At 42.3% G+C, this 20,760-nt stretch overlaps 1 protein-coding gene across 1 annotated transcript in view; it reads left to right on the top strand.

Annotated features, from left to right (window-relative positions):
* Positions 1-20,556, top strand: part of KCNB2 (potassium voltage-gated channel subfamily B member 2) — a 390,753-nt gene extending 370,197 nt beyond the window's left edge. Inside the window, exon 3 of the mRNA XM_065895391.1 lies at positions 18,272-20,556. Coding sequence (XP_065751463.1) covers positions 18,272-20,431 — 2,160 coding nt within the window. The 3' untranslated portion in view covers positions 20,432-20,556. The remainder of the gene's footprint in view (positions 1-18,271) is intronic.
* The last annotated feature ends 204 nt before the right edge of the window (positions 20,557-20,760 follow it).

Below are 20,760 nucleotides of genomic sequence, written 5' to 3' on the forward strand. Positions count from 1 at the left end.
CTAGGTGCTAAATATATTTAAGCTCTAATCCTGACCTTATCAGCTCTATTACCTGAAGAGTAGATGCCTCATAGCTGAGTGACATAACTGGGATTTGAGTCCAAAACGTGACCTATAAGCTAAGGTTGTAGTTTAAAATGATGGAATCAGTTATTTTAAAATTAACTATGTAAGTCATATATAACTCTCGTGATAAATAAACATTTACCTAATCAAAAATTGGGTCTTGGGCTTCCCTGGTGGCGCAGTGGTTGAGAGTCCGCCTGCCGATGCAGGGGACATGGGTTCGTGCCCCTGTCCGGGAAGATCCCACATGCCACGGAGTGGCTGGGCCCGTGAGCCGTGGCTGCTGAGCCTGCGCGTCCGGAGCCTGTGCTCCGCAATCGGAGAGGCCACAACAGTGAGAGGCCCGCGTACCGCAAAAAAAAAAAAAAAAAACTTGGGTCTTTTACTTTGAGACAAATCACACAATTGAAAAACCCACATGATGTTTAGAAACCGATATCAATCAATGGGCTATCAATAATGTTAACTTCTAATAAATCTCAAATTATTTAATTAAGAGGTTAATAAAAAATGTCCTAAACTGGCAGTAATGACCAGGCATAATTCAATCTATGGCATTTCCTTATAACAAAGATTTCTAACCTTATAAACCTTATAACAAAGATTTGCTAAATATATTTGCTAAGAAATATCATAAAATAAACCACTTGAATCCATTCAAAACCCAAATAGAAACAGAAGTGCAAAAAGTAATAAATAAAAGGTCAGAAATCTAAATGTCAGGACTAAGAAAGGGTCAATATGAAAATAACACAGAAGCTATATATAGGTATATAAGTTGTCAGAGGCATGTTGAAGGACTAAAAGGTCTATCCTTTTGGGGGGACTGTGAAAGGTAACTTACCTTCTCTCCCATTGATAGAAATTATCCACATCTCAGCCTAGGAAATATTAGGATCATGTTACCTTTATATGGATCATCAGAGTAAAATAATAATTATAATTTAATAATAACTATTATTATTGTTATTACTTGGGGGTAGGAATCACGAGCCAGTACACACACACACACACACACACACACACACACACACACAAATCAACAAACATTTTACAAAACATTACTTACGCTTCCTGATATTTTCTGTTCTATCCTCACCTATTCTATTTCACTTTGTGTGTGTGTGTGTGTGTGTGTGTGTGTGTGTGTGTGTGTGTGGCCACACCATGCGGCATGCGGGATCTTAGTTCCCCGACCAGGGATCAAACCCTTGCCCCCTGCAGTGGAAGCATGGAGTCTTAACCACTGGACCACGAGGGAAATCCCAACCATTTCACTTTTTTTACGGCTGATTCTGACTATCAGAATTTCTGACCCATAAAGGAGTTGGGACGCACAGTTTGAAAAATGGTGTTCTAGGGAGCTGTTCATAGGTAGCTTCCACCCTGATCTGGTAGGACCTGCTTACTAGGGGCTTGAATAACAGAGAGACAGGGATATACAGTACACTTACTGGTGGTTTATCTAAACAATAGCATGCGAATTCCCCAGCACTTTTAACTTATAAACCACCACTAGAGGAAGTGTTTAAAATTGGACTTTTTGCACAGGGAACTCTACTCAGTACTCTGTAATGACCTATATGAGAAAAGAATCTAAAAGAGAGTGGATATATGTATATGTATAACTGATTCACTGTGCTGTACAGCGGAAAGTAACACAACATTGTAAATCAACTCTACTCCAATTAAAATTTTTTTAATAACATTTACTTATGGGCTTTTTTGCTATTGCTCCACCTCCATTTATAGCTACAGGTCCATTTCTCTTATCTCCTTTATAGCAGAGTTCTTCAAAAACTAACAACAAATGCTGTCTTTTTTTATGCCCTGAATTTTAATCAGCATCTGAAGAGTTTTTCTGAGAAGGCTGCTTTTTCTCTAAATTATCATAGCCTGGGTAGCACAGGTGCTAATGATCACAGAAGGAAAGTGTCTTAGTGTACATGACTCCTATAGAAACCATCAAAAAAATTGTTATATATATATATATATATATTTTTTTTTTTTTTTTTTTTTTGCGGTACACGGGCCTCTCACTGTTGTGGCCTCTCCCGTTGCGGAGCACAGGCTCCGGATGCGCAGGCTCAGCGGCCATGGCTCACGGGCCCAGCCGCTCCGCGGCATGTGGGATCTTCCCGGACCGGGGCACGAACCCGTGTCCCCTGCATCGGCAGGCGGACTCTCAACCACTGCGCCACCAGGGAGGCCCAATTGTTTTATATTTTACTAGAATTTGAGACGTATAACACTGGAGCAGGGACGTATGTACTATATATATATATATATATATATACATACATACATACACATAAAACATGCATAATATATTACATAAAAGAAAAGTATAAATTAGTGCTAAGAGCAATGTGGCTAGTGATTACATAATCCCTATCATTCTTTTTTTTAATATGTTTCAGATGTACAGCATTATAATTCAACACCTATATACGCCAAAAAAATGATCACCAGCACAATTCTAGTTACCATCCATCTAAAATTGGGTTTTTTTAATTTCCTCACATCAGAGAAATTTCTTGTTGCTACCTTGACCGTTTTAATACGGTATCCTGTAGTGTGTCCTTATTTATCTTTTTCCTACATCCCTCTGGGGCGAGTGACCTTTACAGCTCTGGACCCACATGTTCTAACTGGTACTGGGCTGCTGTTTAGAATACAGCTGTTAATTATCTACTTAACAAATTGTAGCTATTTACTTCCAACAGTAAATACAACTTAGTTTCTCCCAGTTAAGAACTGTTTTTCCTGCTGACTGGGGTTCCAAACCCCTATGACGTTCCCTCTCCTTTGCAAATACCATTAAATTCACTTTTGAAGGGAATCTATGTTATGGCTCCTTGAGTGTTCTCAACTCTGCCTCTCATTAAAGACCGGACCCTTTCATTGAATAATACAACCAAATTGTATTAATTTCCTAGGGCTTCTGTAAGAAACTACCACAAACTGGGTGACCAAAAACAACAGAAGTTTATTCTCTCATAGTTCTGGAGGCTAGAAGTCTGAAATCAAGGTGTCTGAAGGCTCTAAAGAGGAATCCTTCCTTGCCTCTCCCTAGCTTTTGATGGCTGCTATCAGTTCTTGGAATTCATTGCCTTATAGCTGCACCACTCAATCTCCGCCTCTGTTGTCACATGGCCATCTTCCCTCTGTGTGTGTCTCTCTGGATTTCTTCTAAGGACACCAGCTATTGGATTGAGGGTCCACCCTAGTTGAATATGACCCCATCTTAACTAATTACATTTGCAAAGACTGTTTCCAAATAAGCTCATATTCTGAGGTTCTGGGTATACATGAACTTTCAGGGGACACTATCAACCCGGTATGCTGACTTTTCCAAAGGACTAGATATTTATCTCTATCGAACTTACCAGTCAGCAGCATCTACAGACATGGGCTAAATGGCAATTTCATAGGAAAGAATGTGCTAACTTCCAACAAGAAATTGTAAGAATAGAGTTCTTCTACCTCTAACATTATATAATAATTCTGCCCCAAACTCTACAGTCTATGTTTTTTTAAATGCACTTAGATCATAAAAATATTGGCATTTCTATAGAACGCTAAACTTCCAAAACACTTTCACGTGCGTTACATAATTTCCTCATCACTACAACCTAGTAATGTAAATGAACTTGTCATGATGAGCCCCAGTCTATACTTGGAGAAATTAAGGCTCCATGTCTTGACTCAGGTCATGCAGTTAATTTTGTAATGCAGACCCGGGAGGAAGGTCACGTGATCTGACTCATCACCCAGCATTCTTTCTACTGCCAAGTATGCGAAAGTGTTTAAAGTAGTGACTGGGAGAGCAAGGAAGTCTGGGTGAAGAGGTCTGGGCGGGAGTAGAGACCACTTCCCCATCATCTGTGAAGCTTTTTTCTAGCTAACTACATCCACGACCCTAGAATCTCTGAACAGTGCTGAAAATCCCCACAAGGCCTAACAACACACCCCTGCTTCCAAAACTGAGATCCACTGGTTAAAAATCTACAGAAGAGCTTCCTAAGCTGATTTTTATTTTTAATTTAATTGTATGGATTTGTGTCTGAGGTCAGAGCTTCTCAAACTTAAATGTGCATATGAATCACTTGGGAATCTTGTGAAAATAAGTTCTGATTCAGTGGGCCTTTTGGATGGAGCCTGAGATTCTGCATTTCCAATAATCTCCAAGGTGATGCTGCTGATTTGAGGACCACATTTTGATTGATAAGCTCTTAAGCAGCCTTCATGATAGAACCCAGGAAGGACTCTATACAGATAACAGAATGAGTCTATGTGATTGTAGAAAATGTCCACATCCGACAGCTATAAACAGCAGGACCTCTCTGCCCAATTAAACACCTCCTTAATCCCTAATAAGAACAGATGTGCTTGAGCCCATTTCAATCATGGGTCTCCAATGGTTGCTGTCAAAACAAGCCAAACAGAAATCCATTCAAGGCCCTTGTTTGTGATGCTTGGCTTCAGGCCGTGAAGAACACCTGTCATCCCTGCAACAGAAGCATCCGTGAGCTGCTGCTGCCCACTGGCCCAGGGACAGCACAGCAGCCTGCCCCCAGGAGCAGGTATCAGGTGAACCCCGCAAGTCCTCTGCAGTCACAGCTGGATTTGGCTCCCATCTAACCTTCCCCTTGGCAGAGCTGCTTCATTTCAGCATGACCCTCGTAAGTCTTCTGTTTTCTGGCATTCCATAATGTCGTCTTAATGATGTTGACCCCAAAACTACTTTCTAGAAGAGGTTTGCTGCAGAGTTTCATTAAAAGGAAAAATAATGATTGCATTACAGCTTTTGTTGTTTTCTTTCTTTGAAGCTGCTGTGACGGTCTTTAGATATGGGGCTAATGGTGGAAATAAATCCTTGCAATTCCCTGTTAATGGTGATTGATGAGGCCGACTAGGTGTCCAAGGAACACAGCCAGTTTTTAATGGCACTTTAATTCTGTAAATGTAGAAGACTTCCTTGCAGAAATTGGAAGTTGGAGTGGGTGAGAAATAATTCAAAAAATGAGCATGCTTCTTTTTTTTTTAATAAAGTGAATGGTATTTTATAAATTTATTTTATTTTTGGCTGCATTGGGTCTTTGTTGCTGTGCGTGGGCTTTCTCTAGATGTGGCGAGTGGGGGCTACTCTTCATTGTGGTGGAAGGGCTTCTCATTGTGGTGGCGTCTCTTGTTGCGGAGCATGGGCTCTAGGCACGCGGGCTCAGTAGTTGCTCAGAGTTTCTACTTGTTTAAGATAATAATGGAGGTCTGTCAAGGCTACTCAGTCTCCCTGATAAACTTAGTCATAAACATGGCAGAGTCCTAGAGTTCCCATCTGCACAGCAAGCAAGGTTGAAATTCCAGCTTATAGAGTGGTCCCTCGGCACCTGCGGGGGATTGGTTCCAGGACACCCACGGATACCAAAATCCATGCATGCTCCAGTCCCTTATATGAAATGGTGTAGTACAGCCGGCCCTCCCTATCCGGGGATGCAGGACCCGTGGATACAGAGGGCCGACTGTGAATATTTTTATAATCTATTCCCTTCTTGCCCTTTCCTACTGTCCTTGCAATGGAAACTTCTCTTCTTGTCTTCATTTGCACCCCTACCCCTATCTGTCCCACACATCCTAGTTTGTGCTCTTCTAAATGCAAATCTGAACGTGTCATTCCCTTGCTTAAAATGTCTGTGGCTTCTCCTCCTGACAGCAGTGTCCTCAAGCTTTAGCGAGCATCAGAGTGACCTAGAAGGCTTGTGAAAACACAGGTAGCTGGGCCTCTCTCCAGAGCTTCTGATTCAATATATATGGAATGAGGCCTGAGGATTTGCATTTCTCACAAGTTACTACATAATGTTGATGCTTCTGGTCCAGGGACCACACGTTGAGGAAAACCCACCAAACTCTCCATTAATGCATCCAGCAGCCTTCAGGATTGGTCCATTGCCTAACTTCCCAGAAGCGCCCCACACCCGCTCAGCTCTGTTCCTCTGCCTGCATCAGTCACACCAGACTCCTTGGGTCCCAGAAACCAGGGCTGTCGCAAGCTTGTGAAGGTTGTTTACTGCACAGATGACAGAGGCATCGTTCACATTCTAATCTCTTTATTGGTGCCCTCTGGAGCGGACCAGTGCACAGCCTATACCCTTATATGCAGCAGCCCTGAAATCACCAGGGACTCCTATGGAGGACCCCAGTCAAACAAAATTACTTGTAACTTTCTGAGCAAACCACATAGTCTGGGCTTTGAAGCTTCGCTTATCCTGAGAGGTCAGCCTATCGTGCCCATTAACCCCTTTTCTGTGTGGAAACTTCTACCCATCCTTTAAGGCCTCCCTCACAAAAAGAAGATTTATGATTAGAATTGTCCTGAGAGCAAGGAAACATTTTTCCAATAGGAAAAAGAAGGATGATAGAGCTGTAAATAGTCCACTGTTCAAAATACTCTGTGTTCAAAATCTGTTTTTTCTCCCTCAGGTTTTCATGAATTATCTTTTCAAAGAACTAGAAAATTGAAGGAGAATAAGAAGGAGAAGAGAGAGGGAAGCTTCTTTTCATTTTCTTATTTTGTTTTAGGTCTTCACACATGTAAGATATTTGTTTATATAGGCATGGTATTTGAACAAATTATACTTGTAAATAAATATTAAATGCAACACTTGTAAGTTTACGCTTTTATGAAGTTTTTTGGTGACTTTCCTCTGATGCTTTACTTTTGGTTACATGGAACAGTGATTGTGTGTGTGTGTGTGTGTGTGTGTGTGTGTGTGTGTGTGTCTTTTTCATATTCCTTTTTATTGAAGTATAGTTGTATGTATGTACTTTTTAATAGTTAACCTACACTATTAATTCTTCTCAGTGGCTTAACATTTATTGCACAAACCTGAATCCACCCATATATATACAAAGAACTATTACTTTATTCACTGATTGGATTAACTGAGGCTCCAAGTCATACTCAGCAAAAAAAAAAAAAGTGATATAAAATGAATACAACACTTTTTTTAAGAAAATGTACCCTTCTGTGAAGGTGAAGCTGAAAGCTAATATACAGTCAAAAGCAGGCTTCTCAAAGAATAAGGTAAAAAAAAAATTTTTAAAGCAATTTGCTCAATATAATGAAAAAAAAGCAGAAAGGATTAATAAAATTACAGAGCTTAAACTAGGAAATGATTATTTTGCTGAAGTTGTAAAGTTGGTCTGTTATCACAAAATGGGGTATTTGTAATATGAATTTCTGTCGTTAAAAAAGTCTATTGCTGGTTAAAGCTTTTTGGCTGACTTTGGACCATGTGGAAGCAAGAGAAAATGACTAGGAACCTATCTTATTATTCTTGGGTAATTAGAAAATACTTGGTTTCTTCAAGGTCTATTCTCCTTTCCTCCAGTCCCTTTTTATGGTTATTCATTTATTTAAAACAGATTTGCAAAGTGTCTGCTCTGTTTCTACCTATAGAGAATAGGTAGTCATTCCCTTCCATAATTCGAAAATCCTGTTTGAGAAACAAAACTATCGTCTTTGAAACTGTCAAATGATTAGTTAAGAAGGTTGTAAGGTTTTATGGGTGTAACAGATCAAAACTCTGGCCAACTGAAGCTAATACAGGGCGGGGGAGAGACAGCTTATTGGAAGGAACTGTTCCAAGGCAGAAATTGAGGGGCTTTGTCGCTCCTTCTTCTGGGACACCGCTATTAATGTGACTCCATCCAAGCAACTCCTAATCTCCAAGCCTCTCAGTTCAAACTTCAGATTTGCAAGAGGAAGAGAAGCCAATGGGGCCAGCCTGGAGCAAGGATTGCCCCCTGGATCAACATTCCAAGGAGGTATGGTTGCCAGATCAAATACAGAATGCCTAGTGAATTTCTTATAAGCAAGAAATACTTTGTTGTCTCATACAAAAATTTGATTCAGACTTAACTGGGCATCCTGTGTATTTATCTTCTAAGTCTGGCAATCTTGCAAGGAGGCAGCTCTCTGAGTGCAGGCAAGGCTGCAAAGGGAGACCACGTGAGTAAATGCAAGAAGTGTGCGTGACACCTTCTGTGCATTAGGTAACCCAAGAAATAGAGGCTACAGGCATTCAGAGGAGAGACGCCAGTGTCATCTGGAGTGCAAGGGAGGGCTTCCTGGAGAAGTGGCAGGATTGGGGCAGAAAGAGGACAATGGGGGAGGCAGTGCCTGATGGGATGAAAAGGAATGACATGCCCAGGAAGCAGTGAGGGTCCCAGCCTGGCTGGAAGGGGGAATTCAAGCCAGTTCAACCACCAAGCATGAGTAAAAAGGAATGGAAAGATGAAACCGGCTGAAAAACACATGAAAGCATAATGGTCTTTACAAGGGTCTCAAAATTTGAATCACTTACTGATTCCCCACCCACATTGAGGATGAGTCCCACTGGCACATAATTAACAAACCCCTTATGTGGTTCTCGAGAGTAATATTTGTTGACCTTTATTTTCCACTTGCTCACCTTCCCTGAGTTCACTCAGCTCAGGTAAATGGAAGATGCGGCATCTTAGGAGCTTGGCAGCTGTTAAGAAAAGTCCAACTTAGGGAATTCTTCTTGATTCATTTTGCACCAAGTAATGAAGCTGTCTTTCCTTGTGGCCCTCCAACTTATGCCATGCACATGAATACGCTCTCTTTGTAGGATGTCAAAAGGACCACCATCTAGGCATTGGAGTCACACAAAGAATGAGGAACTTCTTACGGCTCAACAGGAATAGATGTATGATTTGGGAAGTTCTCAAATAATTATAACAATTAACATTTTGGGGGAATCCCCTGGCATCCAGTGGCTAAGACACTGCGTACCCACTGCAGGGGGCACGGGTTCAAGCCCTGGTAGGGGAACTAAGATCCCGCGTGCCATGTGGCGTGGCCAAATAAATAAATGAATAAATAAGTAAAAATAATTAACATTTTTTAGCACTCTACAGCTTGCAAAGTGCTATCATGTATTTTATCTTATTTGTTCTCGTATTAGAATTCTTCAGAGAAATAGAACCAATAGAATATATATATATACTCAGATTTTTCCATAACATCTTACAGAAAATCCGAACAAACTTTTTGGCCAACCCTATATATGTAAATGCATATATAGGTGTGTGTATTTATATAGAGAGAGAGACAGACAGACATCAAGGAGCTGGCCTCACACAATTGTGAGAACTGGCAAGTCTGAAATCCACAGGGCAAGACAGCAGGCTGAAAATTCAAGTTAAGAGTTGATGTTTCAATCTTGAGTTCAAAATCCACACAGCAGAACTTCCCTGGTGGCGCAGTGGTTAAGAATCCGACTGCCAATGCAGGGGACACGGATTCAATTCCTGAATCCGTGGATCCCACATGCTGTGGAGCAACTAAGCCCATGCGCCATAATAACTGAGCCTGCACTCTAGAGCCCACGAGCCACAACTACTCAGCTCACGCACCTAGAGCCTGTGCTCTGCAACAAGAGAAGCCACCGCAACGAGAAGCCCGCGCACCACAACAGAGAGTAGCCCCCGCTCGCCGCAACTAGAGAAAGCCCGCACGCAGCAACAAAGACCCAACGCAGCCCCAAAAATTAATTAATTAATTAAAATTTTAAAAATAAATAAATAAAAGCAATGGCTTTAAAAAAAACCAACTCTTAAAAAAAAAAAAATTCCACAGAGCAGGCCAGGCAGACTGGAAACTCAGGCAAGGTTTCTGTATGACAGTCTCGAGGCAGAATTGCTTCTTCTTTGGAAAACTTGTCGTCATCTTAAGACCTTCAATTGATTGGACGAGGCCCACCCACGTGATGGAGGATAATCCGCTTTACTCAAAGTCTACTGATTTAAACATTAATCACACCTAAAAAATACCTTCACAAGTTCCAGACTGCTGTTGGATGCAACAACTGGGCACCACAGCCTAGCCAAGTTGGCACATAAAATTAGCCAGCACAGTCCTCAAAACGATGCTCTATAGGTAAGCAAAACAAGTCTTTATTTTCCACATTTTCTATATGGGAATAATAAGCCCTAGAAAAAGCTAATTGTGGTGCCCACGTCCTCAAAACTAATAGAATAATCAGAAGCAGGATTCAAACTCAGACTTGTCAACTCTAAGTCCCTTACTATTGCCTCCCCTCCACCCACCAGGTGCAGTAGAATCCCTGAATCTTTTGTTTCTTTATCTATAAAGTAAGACATGGCATACTTCAAGATTTCATCTAACTTGATTGTTCTATGATTTTTTTTTTTTACATTCTAGGTATCAAGTTAAATGAAATCCTGTTCAAAGGATATACTCCACTAATTCTCTTTCTTGTGTCCTTCCCCCAAAATCTGTTATTCACACACTAAAGGGAAGAGTCTGAACATTGATGGTGTGCGTTCTAGGAGTTAGGCTGAGCAGTCTAAAGAAAAGAGCCATAGTTCCTGCCCTTCAGGGGCCAATAGAGGCAGTAATGTCTGTGTTTCACCAAGCTTGGCCCATCTTCATTTTTACTCTCTGGCTCCTGAAGACTTTGTAGACTTTTGTCTAATCACTGGAGTGGGTGTAAGATTAAAGGTGTCTCACTGTTGCTCCTTTCTTTGCAGAGTTACTATGAATGAGATTAAAGTTCCCTTCACCAGCCTTCTACCTAGTGACTTGCTTCCCCAAATCTAATCTTTTAAAATAAGAAATGTATCATGGGTAGTGAAACGCAGCTTATTTCAGGAGATACCAAGAAAATATTACAACAGTATCTTTAGTCATAAGACAGCCAAAAACTCTCCTCTCAAAAAATTGGTTTCAGATCTGAGAAGAAAAACCAAAAGAGAAATTCGATAGTATGCGGAACTGGATTGCTTCTCACATCCCACCCCATCCCAAATGAAAAGCATCATTCAGGCTTCCAGCTGACATCTGCTTGTGTGTGGATGACTAAGTCTTTTGAAACCCCTCATTCAACAGTCCACAGATGGGGGTGGGGGATTGAATTCCTGGGCTCCTGTTATCCATGGGTCCAAAATAACTAAAAATCAACTGACCCTTTCAGTGATGCTCATTCTTTGCATGAGTCATGTGGTGCTAGCCCATAAGGGATTCATGCTTGTATATGCAAATCATCAGAGAACTTAAGCACAGAATCTCATATGTCCTGGGAGGGCAAGGGGATATTTGTGAGAAGAAAGGGCTGATCATCAAGGGCCCCCAGCCTTAGAGGAGAGCATCATGGCTTCAAGGAATATGAGATATTAGGACTGCACACAGTCCTAGATTATTCTTCCTTTGGTGCAAATCACAGGATTTATTTTCCGGTTTGCTGAGTCCAGTAGTCTTCTGGGAAACAGCTAGAAATAGAAGATAGGTAGATGAAAGTCATGATATTTTTACCTACTTCTCACTTCTTCCCTCAACAAATGGTTTGGTCTTTGGCTTACAGGCTCAGAACTGTCATTGTGCTTTGTCCTTTTCCTGAAAATAGAAGAAGTTTCATGTTTCTAATAATGCTCATCACGGACCTTCTTCCTGCCGACTTAAATAAGTTGATTCTCTCCTGAAAATTCTTATAATCACGTTTCCCCATGTTGTTTTCTATTGCTGACCAGGTTTTGTTTTTTTTAATGTACTATATTCCACTAAGAAGATAACACAGGAGTGCTATGTAGTTAAGAGCTTATAACTCACTCAGTTTCACCTCTCAGCACATATTTGTCAAAGAAGGAAGGAGAGTTTGGGGGAGATGAGAGAGAGAAAGTATCTGCACTGACCTCAGTGCAAGGCACCCAAGTTCGCATGTGTTTTGGGGGAGTACTGAAAGTTGGTGAATACAAAACAGATTATCACTCAGGAGGCCCAAGCTTGAAAACTTTCTGCATATTTTAAGACTCAAGGCAGGTCAGATTCACCCGAAGCGACCTCAGTCTACCTCTTTCTTTTTTAATTGTGATATAATTGACATATAACATTGATTTAATTTTAGGTGTACAGCATGATGATTTGACATCTGTCTATATTATGAAATGATTACCACAATGAGTTTAGTTAACATCCATCACTTCACATAGTAACAAAAGATTTTCCCTATGATGCGACTTTTAAGATCTACTCTCTTCTACTCTATTAACCCATTGCTGTACATCCCAGGGACTCAATTTATTTTATTATTGGAATTTCATACCCTTTGACCAACCTCACCCATTCCACCCACACACCCAGCCAACCTCAGTCCAGTTCTTAAATATTGGCAAACTAGATGGTTCAGTCCTAAGGCAGATAAGCTACAGTTATCTGGGTGTGGCATGCAAACCACTGGCGAGGGGAAACAATGTGCTTGAAAGTCTTTCAAGTATGAACGTGAAATAGGTCTCCAGTTGTATTTAAATGGAGAAGAAGCGGTTTGTGTTCATTATTCCCTCCCAATACTGACCAAGGGCTTTTTCCAGACACAGCTCCAGCATGTATAGTACTTTACATTTTATAGATGCTTCATGGGCTTGACCTAGTCTGGTCCTTAACAAGCCTCTCAGGCAGGTGAGGCAAATGGAAGGCATTTTGCAGATGCGGGCACTGATGTTTGCAGAGGAAACTGGCTTGTCCGTGTGGCCATGGAGGTAGGGCCATGGGTTTTATTTATTTTTTAACATCTTTATTGGAGTATAATTGCTTTACAATGGTGTGTTAGTTTCTGCTGTATAACAAAGTGAATCAGCTATACGTATACATATGTCCCCATATCTCCTCCCTCTTGCATCTCCCTCCCACCCTCCCTATCCCACCCCTCTAGGTGGTCACAAAGCACCAAGCTGATCTCCCTGTGCTATGTGGCTGCTTCCCACTAGCTATCTATTTTACATTTGATAGTGTATATATGGCCATGCCACTCTCTCACTTCGTCCCAGCTAACCCTTCCCCCTCCCCGTGTCCTCAAGTCCATTCTCTACGTCTGCATCTTTATACCTGTCCTGCCCCTAGGTTCTTCAGAACTTTTTTTTTTTAGATTCCATATATATGTGTTAGCATACGGTATTTGTTTTTCTCTTTCTGACTTACTTCACTCCGTATGACAGTCTCTAGGTCCATCCACCTCACTACAAATAACTCAATTTCGTTTCTTTTTATGGCTGAGTAATATTCCATTGTATATATGTGCCACATCTTCTTTATCCATTAATCTGTCAATGCACACTTAGGTTGCTTCCATGTCCTGGCTATTGTAAATAGTGCTGCAGTGAACATTGTGGTACATGACTCTTTTTGAATTATGGTATTCTAAGGGTATATGCCCAGTAGTGGGATTGCTGGGTCGTATGGTAGTTCTATTTTTAGTTTTTTAAGGAACCACCATACTGTTCTCCATAGTGGCTGTATCAATTTACATTCCCACCAACAGTGCAAGAGGGTTCCCTTTTCTCCACACCCTCTCCAGCATTTATTGTTTGTAGATTTTTTGATGACGGCCATTCTGACCAGTGTGAGGTGATACCTTGTTGTAGTTTTGATTTGCATTTCTCTAATGATTAGTGATGTTGAGCATCCTTTCATGTGTTTGTTGGCAATCTGTATATCTTCTTTGGAATAATGTCTATTTAGGTCATCTGCCCATTTTTGCATTGGGTTGTTTATTTTTTGGAAATTGAGCTGCATGAGCTGCTTGTAAATTTGGGGGATTAAATCCTTTGTCAGTTACTTCATTTGCAAATATTTTCTCCCATTCTGAGAGTTGTCTTTTCGTCTTGTTTGTGTTTTCCTTTGCTGTGCAAAAGCTTTGAAGTTTCATTAGGTCCCATGGTTTATTTTTGTTTTTATTTCCATTTCTCTAGGAGGTGGGTCAAAAAGGATCTTGCTGTGATTTATGTCATAGAGTGTTCTGCCTATGTTTTCAGTTTATTGGTTTATTTTTGTTTTGAGGTGCAGGTCCTGTCCCTATTCTTTTGTCTCTGTTTTTTCTTTTTTCTTTCCCCCTACCCAGGTATGTGGGGAGTTTCTTGCCTTTTGGGAGGTCTGAGGTCTTCTGCCAGCATTCAGTAGCTGTTCTGTAGGAGTTGTTCCACATGTAGATGTATTTCTGATGTATTTGTGGGGAGGAAGGTGATCTCCACGTCTTACTCCTCCGCCATCTTGAAGGTCTCATCAGGCCATGTATTTTAATTCCTTGTCCTGTGTTCTTTCCACCACAAAACACCCACTATCTTCAAAAGATATAAAATCAACAAGTTGGTAAATAGGGGCAAATCTCCACCTGCCTTACTTCTCTCACAAACAGAAATCAATGCAACCAACTTTTGGGACCCAGTAACGCCAAGTGCCAGGAGCCCTGTTCTTACCTCTGTGTGATCCTCTGAAAGTCTGTGTCTAAGTGAAGAATTAAATCATTATCCAGGCAATGCAAAAGGGAAGAAAAGTGTTATCCAGAAAGAATGTCTATTTCCAGTAACTAAATGCTTGGAACATACAGAGTATGATGTTTTACGAAGCCTTTGCATTTGAATCTTTTATTTCTTAAGCAACAAAATTATATGTTGGCAATTCAACCAAAATGATGGGCTCAACTGTGACTTGTCCTTGGTTTGGTTTGCGGACGTGAATGGAATTAGCACAATGTTTTAGTTGAGAAAGAGACTCGCCATATGTTAGAGGTGAAAGGAACCTTGGAAATGATGTAATCCAAATTCCAAGGGGGTTGACGGATATCACCCAGGTAATTGTTTGAAATTTCCACTTCATTTGCGATATACAAACATAAGTCTATTTGCTGGAGCCGAAAGAGCCAGCTCCGGAAGCTGGTTATTAGGGGTGACAGGATTAAAAACCTAACTTGTGCATGGTTATAATAAATGAAGCAATACGTAAATGCCATGAGGGTTTGCTGTACCGAAGTAAATATCCATGTTTAGAGGTGTATCCTGTAGCTTAGAGCAAAATTTCACATTTGTTCTATTTATTGTGTTAAAAAAAAAACTCTACCGTAAAACAATAACCTTTCATTTGGCTTATTGCATCACACATCATCCTTGATATATATTGAATAATTTGTCTAAGGTGCTATCTTTCTTGGAGAATTCCAAGTTTCACAAGATATTTAAAATAAACCATTCCTTTACATTGATAGCAAATGGGTTTTGACAGATTGAACATGAGACAGAAAATAATGCACTGCAATACCTTATAGTTTAATATGAATGTGGGGTTGCTAAGGGCTTGAGTGTTTGGATTTTTTTTTTCTTTAGTAATTCCTTTTCTTCAAGAATGTCCTTCAAATCATGCCGTGCACATGCCAGATTTTCAGGTGTTAAAAGTAGCCATATTCATTAAGTTGCCATCAACCAGACCATAGACTAAATCAGAACTATACAATGTTCATTATTTCCCAAACTTACATACGAAAGTAAAATGACCTACAATCTCGGTCAGATTGTGGAGTCAAGGAAAACCTGAAGGTCCACCTTGGATCTTCCACTTTGTTCTTTGTCTAAAAGGTTGGAAGATAGTAGAATGGTGTCATTTGTATTTCTGCTTTTCTCTTGCTCTTGGAGGAGATAATCGTAAATAAAATGCATGCAAAACAGGCAGGTGAACAGATAAGAAGATATGGAAAATCTAGAATATGGATTATCAGCACAAGAATGCTGGCAGGAATCCCAGTACTTAAAATGCCCAAAGGTATATCAGGAACAGTGTGACCTTCTAAAAAATACAGAGGAACCTAGTTCCTTATGGTAAGAACATAAGAGTAGATGGAATCTGACCAATGCTTCCTAAGAATATTTAAGTGACAGAATATTGTAAATGTCCCCATTCCATTGGCCCCTGAGGGTAAAGCTTTGAGGTGAGCATTCCCAACTTGTCCTTAACAAACCCTCTGAATCCATTACCCATGGGTTTATCTAAACCTTCTTGAGGGGATTTCTAACTTCAGCCTTCACAGTCTCTGGAGTAGATGAAGAGAACCTTTATTCTACTGTCATTCATTGATCCACATTTTTAAAGGAACTCCTGAAGTATACTCGGGTAAAAAGTACTTAGTTTTGTTTAAGAAAAAATTATAAAACACTAGTAATTCAGTACTGTTCTTTTTTTTTTTTTTAATTTATTTATTTATTTTTGGCTATGTTGGGTCTTCGTTTCTGTGCAAGGGTCTTCCCCAGCCGTGGCAAGCAGGGACCACTCTTCATCGCGATGCGCGGTCCTCTCACTATCGCGGCCTCTCTTGTTGCAGAGCACAGGCCCCAGACACGCAGGCTCAGCAGTTGTGGCTCACGGGCCCAGCTGCTCCGCGGCGTGTGGGATCCTCCCAGACCAGGGCTCGAACCCGTGTCCCCTGCATTAGCAGGCAGACCCTCAACCACTGCGCCAGCAGGGAAGCCCCTCAGTACTGTTCTTTAAGTTAAGAAAACTTAAATCTTTACTTCATTTCTGCAGTGCATTCTGGAACCAACTATGGTTTTCACTCTAAAGTGGTTTAAGAGGAAAGATGGGAGCTGGAAGAAACAGGAAGAAAAAACAATGAAAAGTATAAGTGAGGCGTAAGAGGAGAAAAGAGCAAGGGTAAGGAGAATAACCCAGAAGTAGAGAAACTTAGAAGGATGAAGAGGAGAGAAGTTCAGAAGTCCTGATGTCAGTTATAATTTTTTCACAGTCTCATGTTTACTGAGATGTGTGGCCTTAAGATACTTAGTCATTGTCTACTGAATGCTGAACTTCTAAATTAAACAGTGTCAGGACATCTTTCTCAGAGCTACAAATAATAACTGAGACCGGTGATACCTCTTGAGGTCATTGGCGAAGGTCAGATGAAACCAAGCCAGACCTAACCTAGGTAAGAGAGGTTTCCTACGTCACCAAGAATCATGTGTTCCAGACGCACAGTCTGTACTAAGCAAAGAAGTGCTTTATTCTGTCGCCCTCAAACCTTCATCTTCATGCTTTGCCTTATCAATCTAGAACACTGGGTTACAGTGAGGAAATCCCTGCTTAAGCTGTCTATACCCTGCATGCTTTTACAGATTTCCCACATACCTGTTCTTGGTCTTCGTCTTTCCAGACTGAAGTCCTGTTCATTTCAGCCTCTAACACTATGAGTAATTCATTTATTTAGTGATGTCTTCACAACAGCCATGAAATAACTACGATTGTTGTCTTCATTCGACAGATCTGTAAACTGAGACATAGAGAGGTTAAGTAACTTGCCCAAAGTCACACAGTAAGCGATAAAGCCAAGCTCAGAGGTCAGAATGACTGACTCCAAAATTCAGTCACTGACCCTCTTTTTACTTGTTATTGAGCGCTTCCTCTCTCCTTCCACATCTGATATGGTGCGGCCCTTCCTCTGCCCCACGGGGATCCCTGAACCGAGATCACCATGGACAATCTTCAAGTTCTTTGTTCTGAAACCTTTTTCAACCGAATGAAGTTAGCTCATAACCCTCCTCTCCCACCAGAGGCTGGCCAGAAGGCCACATAGCCCAGGATGGAGGCTCCCTCACTTCAGTGCTTACCACACAAATCGCACATGTTCTATGGAAACACTGTTGTACTGAGGCCATATTATCTCTCCACGCGTAGGTCTGCATTGGCGTTTTTAGTTGTAGAATAAAACTTCTGGCAATCATGAATTTTTTCTAGCTAATATAACATGTATGGCAATTCGTGTAAGGAAACATAAACCGGGTGGTTAAGAGAGAAAAATTACAAATAACTAAGAGAGGAGAGATGACTATTCCCCGAAAACTCTTCCAAAGGTGCCTGAGAACAATGGGCAAGGGGGAGGGGGGTGGGGAGAATGGATTTTTTTCAAATGGCTTAGACCCTAGAATTAAAAAGTATATTACATTAGGCTTCTTTTTATTATTGTTAATTTTTACTGAGAGTAGAGTTGCTTTACAATGTTGTGTTATCGTCTGCCGTACAGCAAAGTGAATCAGCTGTACGTATATGTATATCCTCTCCTTCTTGGAGTTCCTTCTCATTTAAGTTACCACAGAGCATTGAGCAGAGTTCCCTGTGCTGTGTAGAACATTCTCATTAGTTATCTGTTTTATACACATTAGGCCTCTAAGTGAAATGAACTCATAAAAAGTGGACGTATTTGTATTAGTTGGAGAATTGGGGGTTGTAAAGTCACCTTCTTGGAATACCTTTGAGCAAGACGTATCCTTTAAAGAATGGTGAACGCATATGTCTCCTAGCTGCCTCAGCAGCTAAGAGGCCTTGCTGACCTGACTTTCTTTTCTTTTCCAGATCTTGGCTATCGTGTCCATCTTGTTCATCGTACTCTCCACTATTGCGCTGTCTCTCAACACGCTACCAGAGCTGCAGGAGATGGATGAATTTGGACAGCCCAATGACAACCCCCAGTTAGCCCACGTGGAGGCCGTGTGTATCGCCTGGTTTACCATGGAGTACCTTTTACGGTTCCTGTCCTCACCAAATAAATGGAAGTTCTTTAAGGGCCCACTGAACGTTATCGACTTGCTGGCCATCTTGCCGTATTACGTCACCATTTTCCTCACGGAGTCCAACAAGAGCGTGCTGCAGTTCCAGAACGTGAGGCGCGTGGTCCAGATCTTCCGAATCATGCGTATCCTCAGGATCCTGAAACTCGCCAGACACTCGACGGGCCTGCAGTCCCTGGGTTTCACCCTCAGGCGGAGTTACAATGAACTGGGCTTGTTGATACTGTTCTTGGCCATGGGGATAATGATATTCTCCAGCCTGGTATTTTTTGCTGAGAAGGACGAAGATGCTACCAAGTTCACCAGCATCCCGGCCTCATTTTGGTGGGCCACCATCACCATGACCACCGTCGGCTACGGTGACATCTACCCGAAAACATTATTAGGAAAGATCGTGGGAGGCCTCTGCTGTATTGCAGGCGTTCTGGTGATTGCCCTTCCTATCCCAATCATCGTGAACAACTTCTCTGAGTTTTACAAGGAGCAGAAACGCCAGGAGAAGGCCATTAAAAGGAGAGAGGCTCTCGAGCGGGCCAAGAGGAATGGAAGCATCGTTTCTATGAACTTAAAAGATGCCTTTGCTCGCAGTATGGAACTGATAGACGTGGCTGTGGAGAAGACCGGAGAGTCGGCCAATACAAAAGACTCCACGGGGGATAACCGCCTCTCTCCAAGCCGGTGGAAGTGGGCCCGGAAGGCTCTGTCGGAAACAAGCTCCAACAAGTCTTACGAGAATAAGTACCAGGAGGTCAGCCAAAAAGACTCCCACGAGCAGCTGAACAACACTTCTTCCTCCAGCCCACAGCATCTGAGTGCCCAGAAACTGGAGATGCTGTACAACGAGATCACCAAGACGCAGCCTCACTCCCACCCGAATCCCGAGCGCCAGCAGCAGCCCGAGAGGCCGTCTGCGTTCGAAGAAGAGATAGAGATGGAGGAGGTGATCTGCCCGCAGGAGCAGCTGGCCGTGGCGCAGGCCGAGGGCATCGTGGACATGAAGAGCACCTCCAGCATCGACAGCTTCACGAGCTGCGCCACCGACTTCACGGAGACCGAGAGGTCGCCCCTGCCGCCGCCCTCCGCTTGCCACCTGCAGATGAAGTTCCCACCCGACCTCGCCCGGATAGAAGAGCACCAAAGAGCCAGGGCCCCCCCATTCCTCACCCTAACCCGAGAGAAGATGCCCGCGGCCAGGGACGCCAGCCCAGAATACGCTCCAATCGACGTAACTGTGAACCTCGACTCCAGTGGGTCCCAGGGTGGGCCTCACGGCCCCTCGCAGTCGGACAGTGCCGCCGAGAGCCCGAGGAGCTCGCTGAAAGGCAGCAACCCACTCAAGTCCGGATCGCTCAAGGTGAACTTCAAGGACAACAGAGGCGGGGCCCCGCAGACCCCACCCAGCACGGCCAGGCCACTGCCGGTCACCGCGGCGGACTTCCCACTCACCGCCCCGCAGCTCATCAGTACCATCCTCTTAGAAGAAACCCCCTCCCAGGGAGACAGACCCTTGCTGGGCGCCGAGGTTCCGGCACATTGTCAGGGACCCTCCAAAGGGCTGACGCCTCGGTTTCCCAAGCAGAAACTCTTTCCTTTCTCATCCAGAGAGAGGAGGAGCTTCACGGAAATAGACACGGGCGAAGACGATGATTTCTTAGAGCTCCAAGGGACCACGAGGCAGGACAAGCAGGCGGACTCCAACCCGAACTGCTTTGCAGATAAGCCTAGTGACGGAAGAGACCCTTTACGAGAAGAGGCCTCTGTGGGCGCTTCCTCTCCACAGGCCACAAGTCACAACTGTAGGCAAGACATTTACCATGCTGTGGCGGAAGTTAAAAAGGACACCAGTCAAGAAGGGTGCAAGATGGAAAACCACTTGTTTGCCCCAGAAATTCATTCCAACCCAGGAGACACAGGTTACTGTCCCACACGTGAAACCAGCATGTGACTAGTTACAAAGGCAATAATAAAAACAAAAACAAACAAACAAAAAACTTGTTTCTTAAAAATGCGGTTAATAATGCCTGTGAACTAAAAAGTGGGAAGCCCCTCCCCCCAAAACAGTGCATAAAATGTTATTTTTGCATGGCATGAACAGTTTAGTTTAAGTACTGTTTAAATAAAGCATCAAGACTGCATTTTGTAACAAACAAACAAAAATGACTGAAGAACAGTGAACAAATAAAGAGAGCTCTATTACGAACCGGTATTCTGCAATGTCTGACATTTTTGATCCTTTCATTTCAAATTGTAGACAGAGTTTCGACTTTGAGCTTT

Source organism: Phocoena phocoena, chromosome 17 (assembly GCF_963924675.1).
Source record: "Phocoena phocoena chromosome 17, mPhoPho1.1, whole genome shotgun sequence".
In the NCBI taxonomy this organism is placed as follows: domain Eukaryota; kingdom Metazoa; phylum Chordata; class Mammalia; order Artiodactyla; family Phocoenidae; genus Phocoena; species Phocoena phocoena.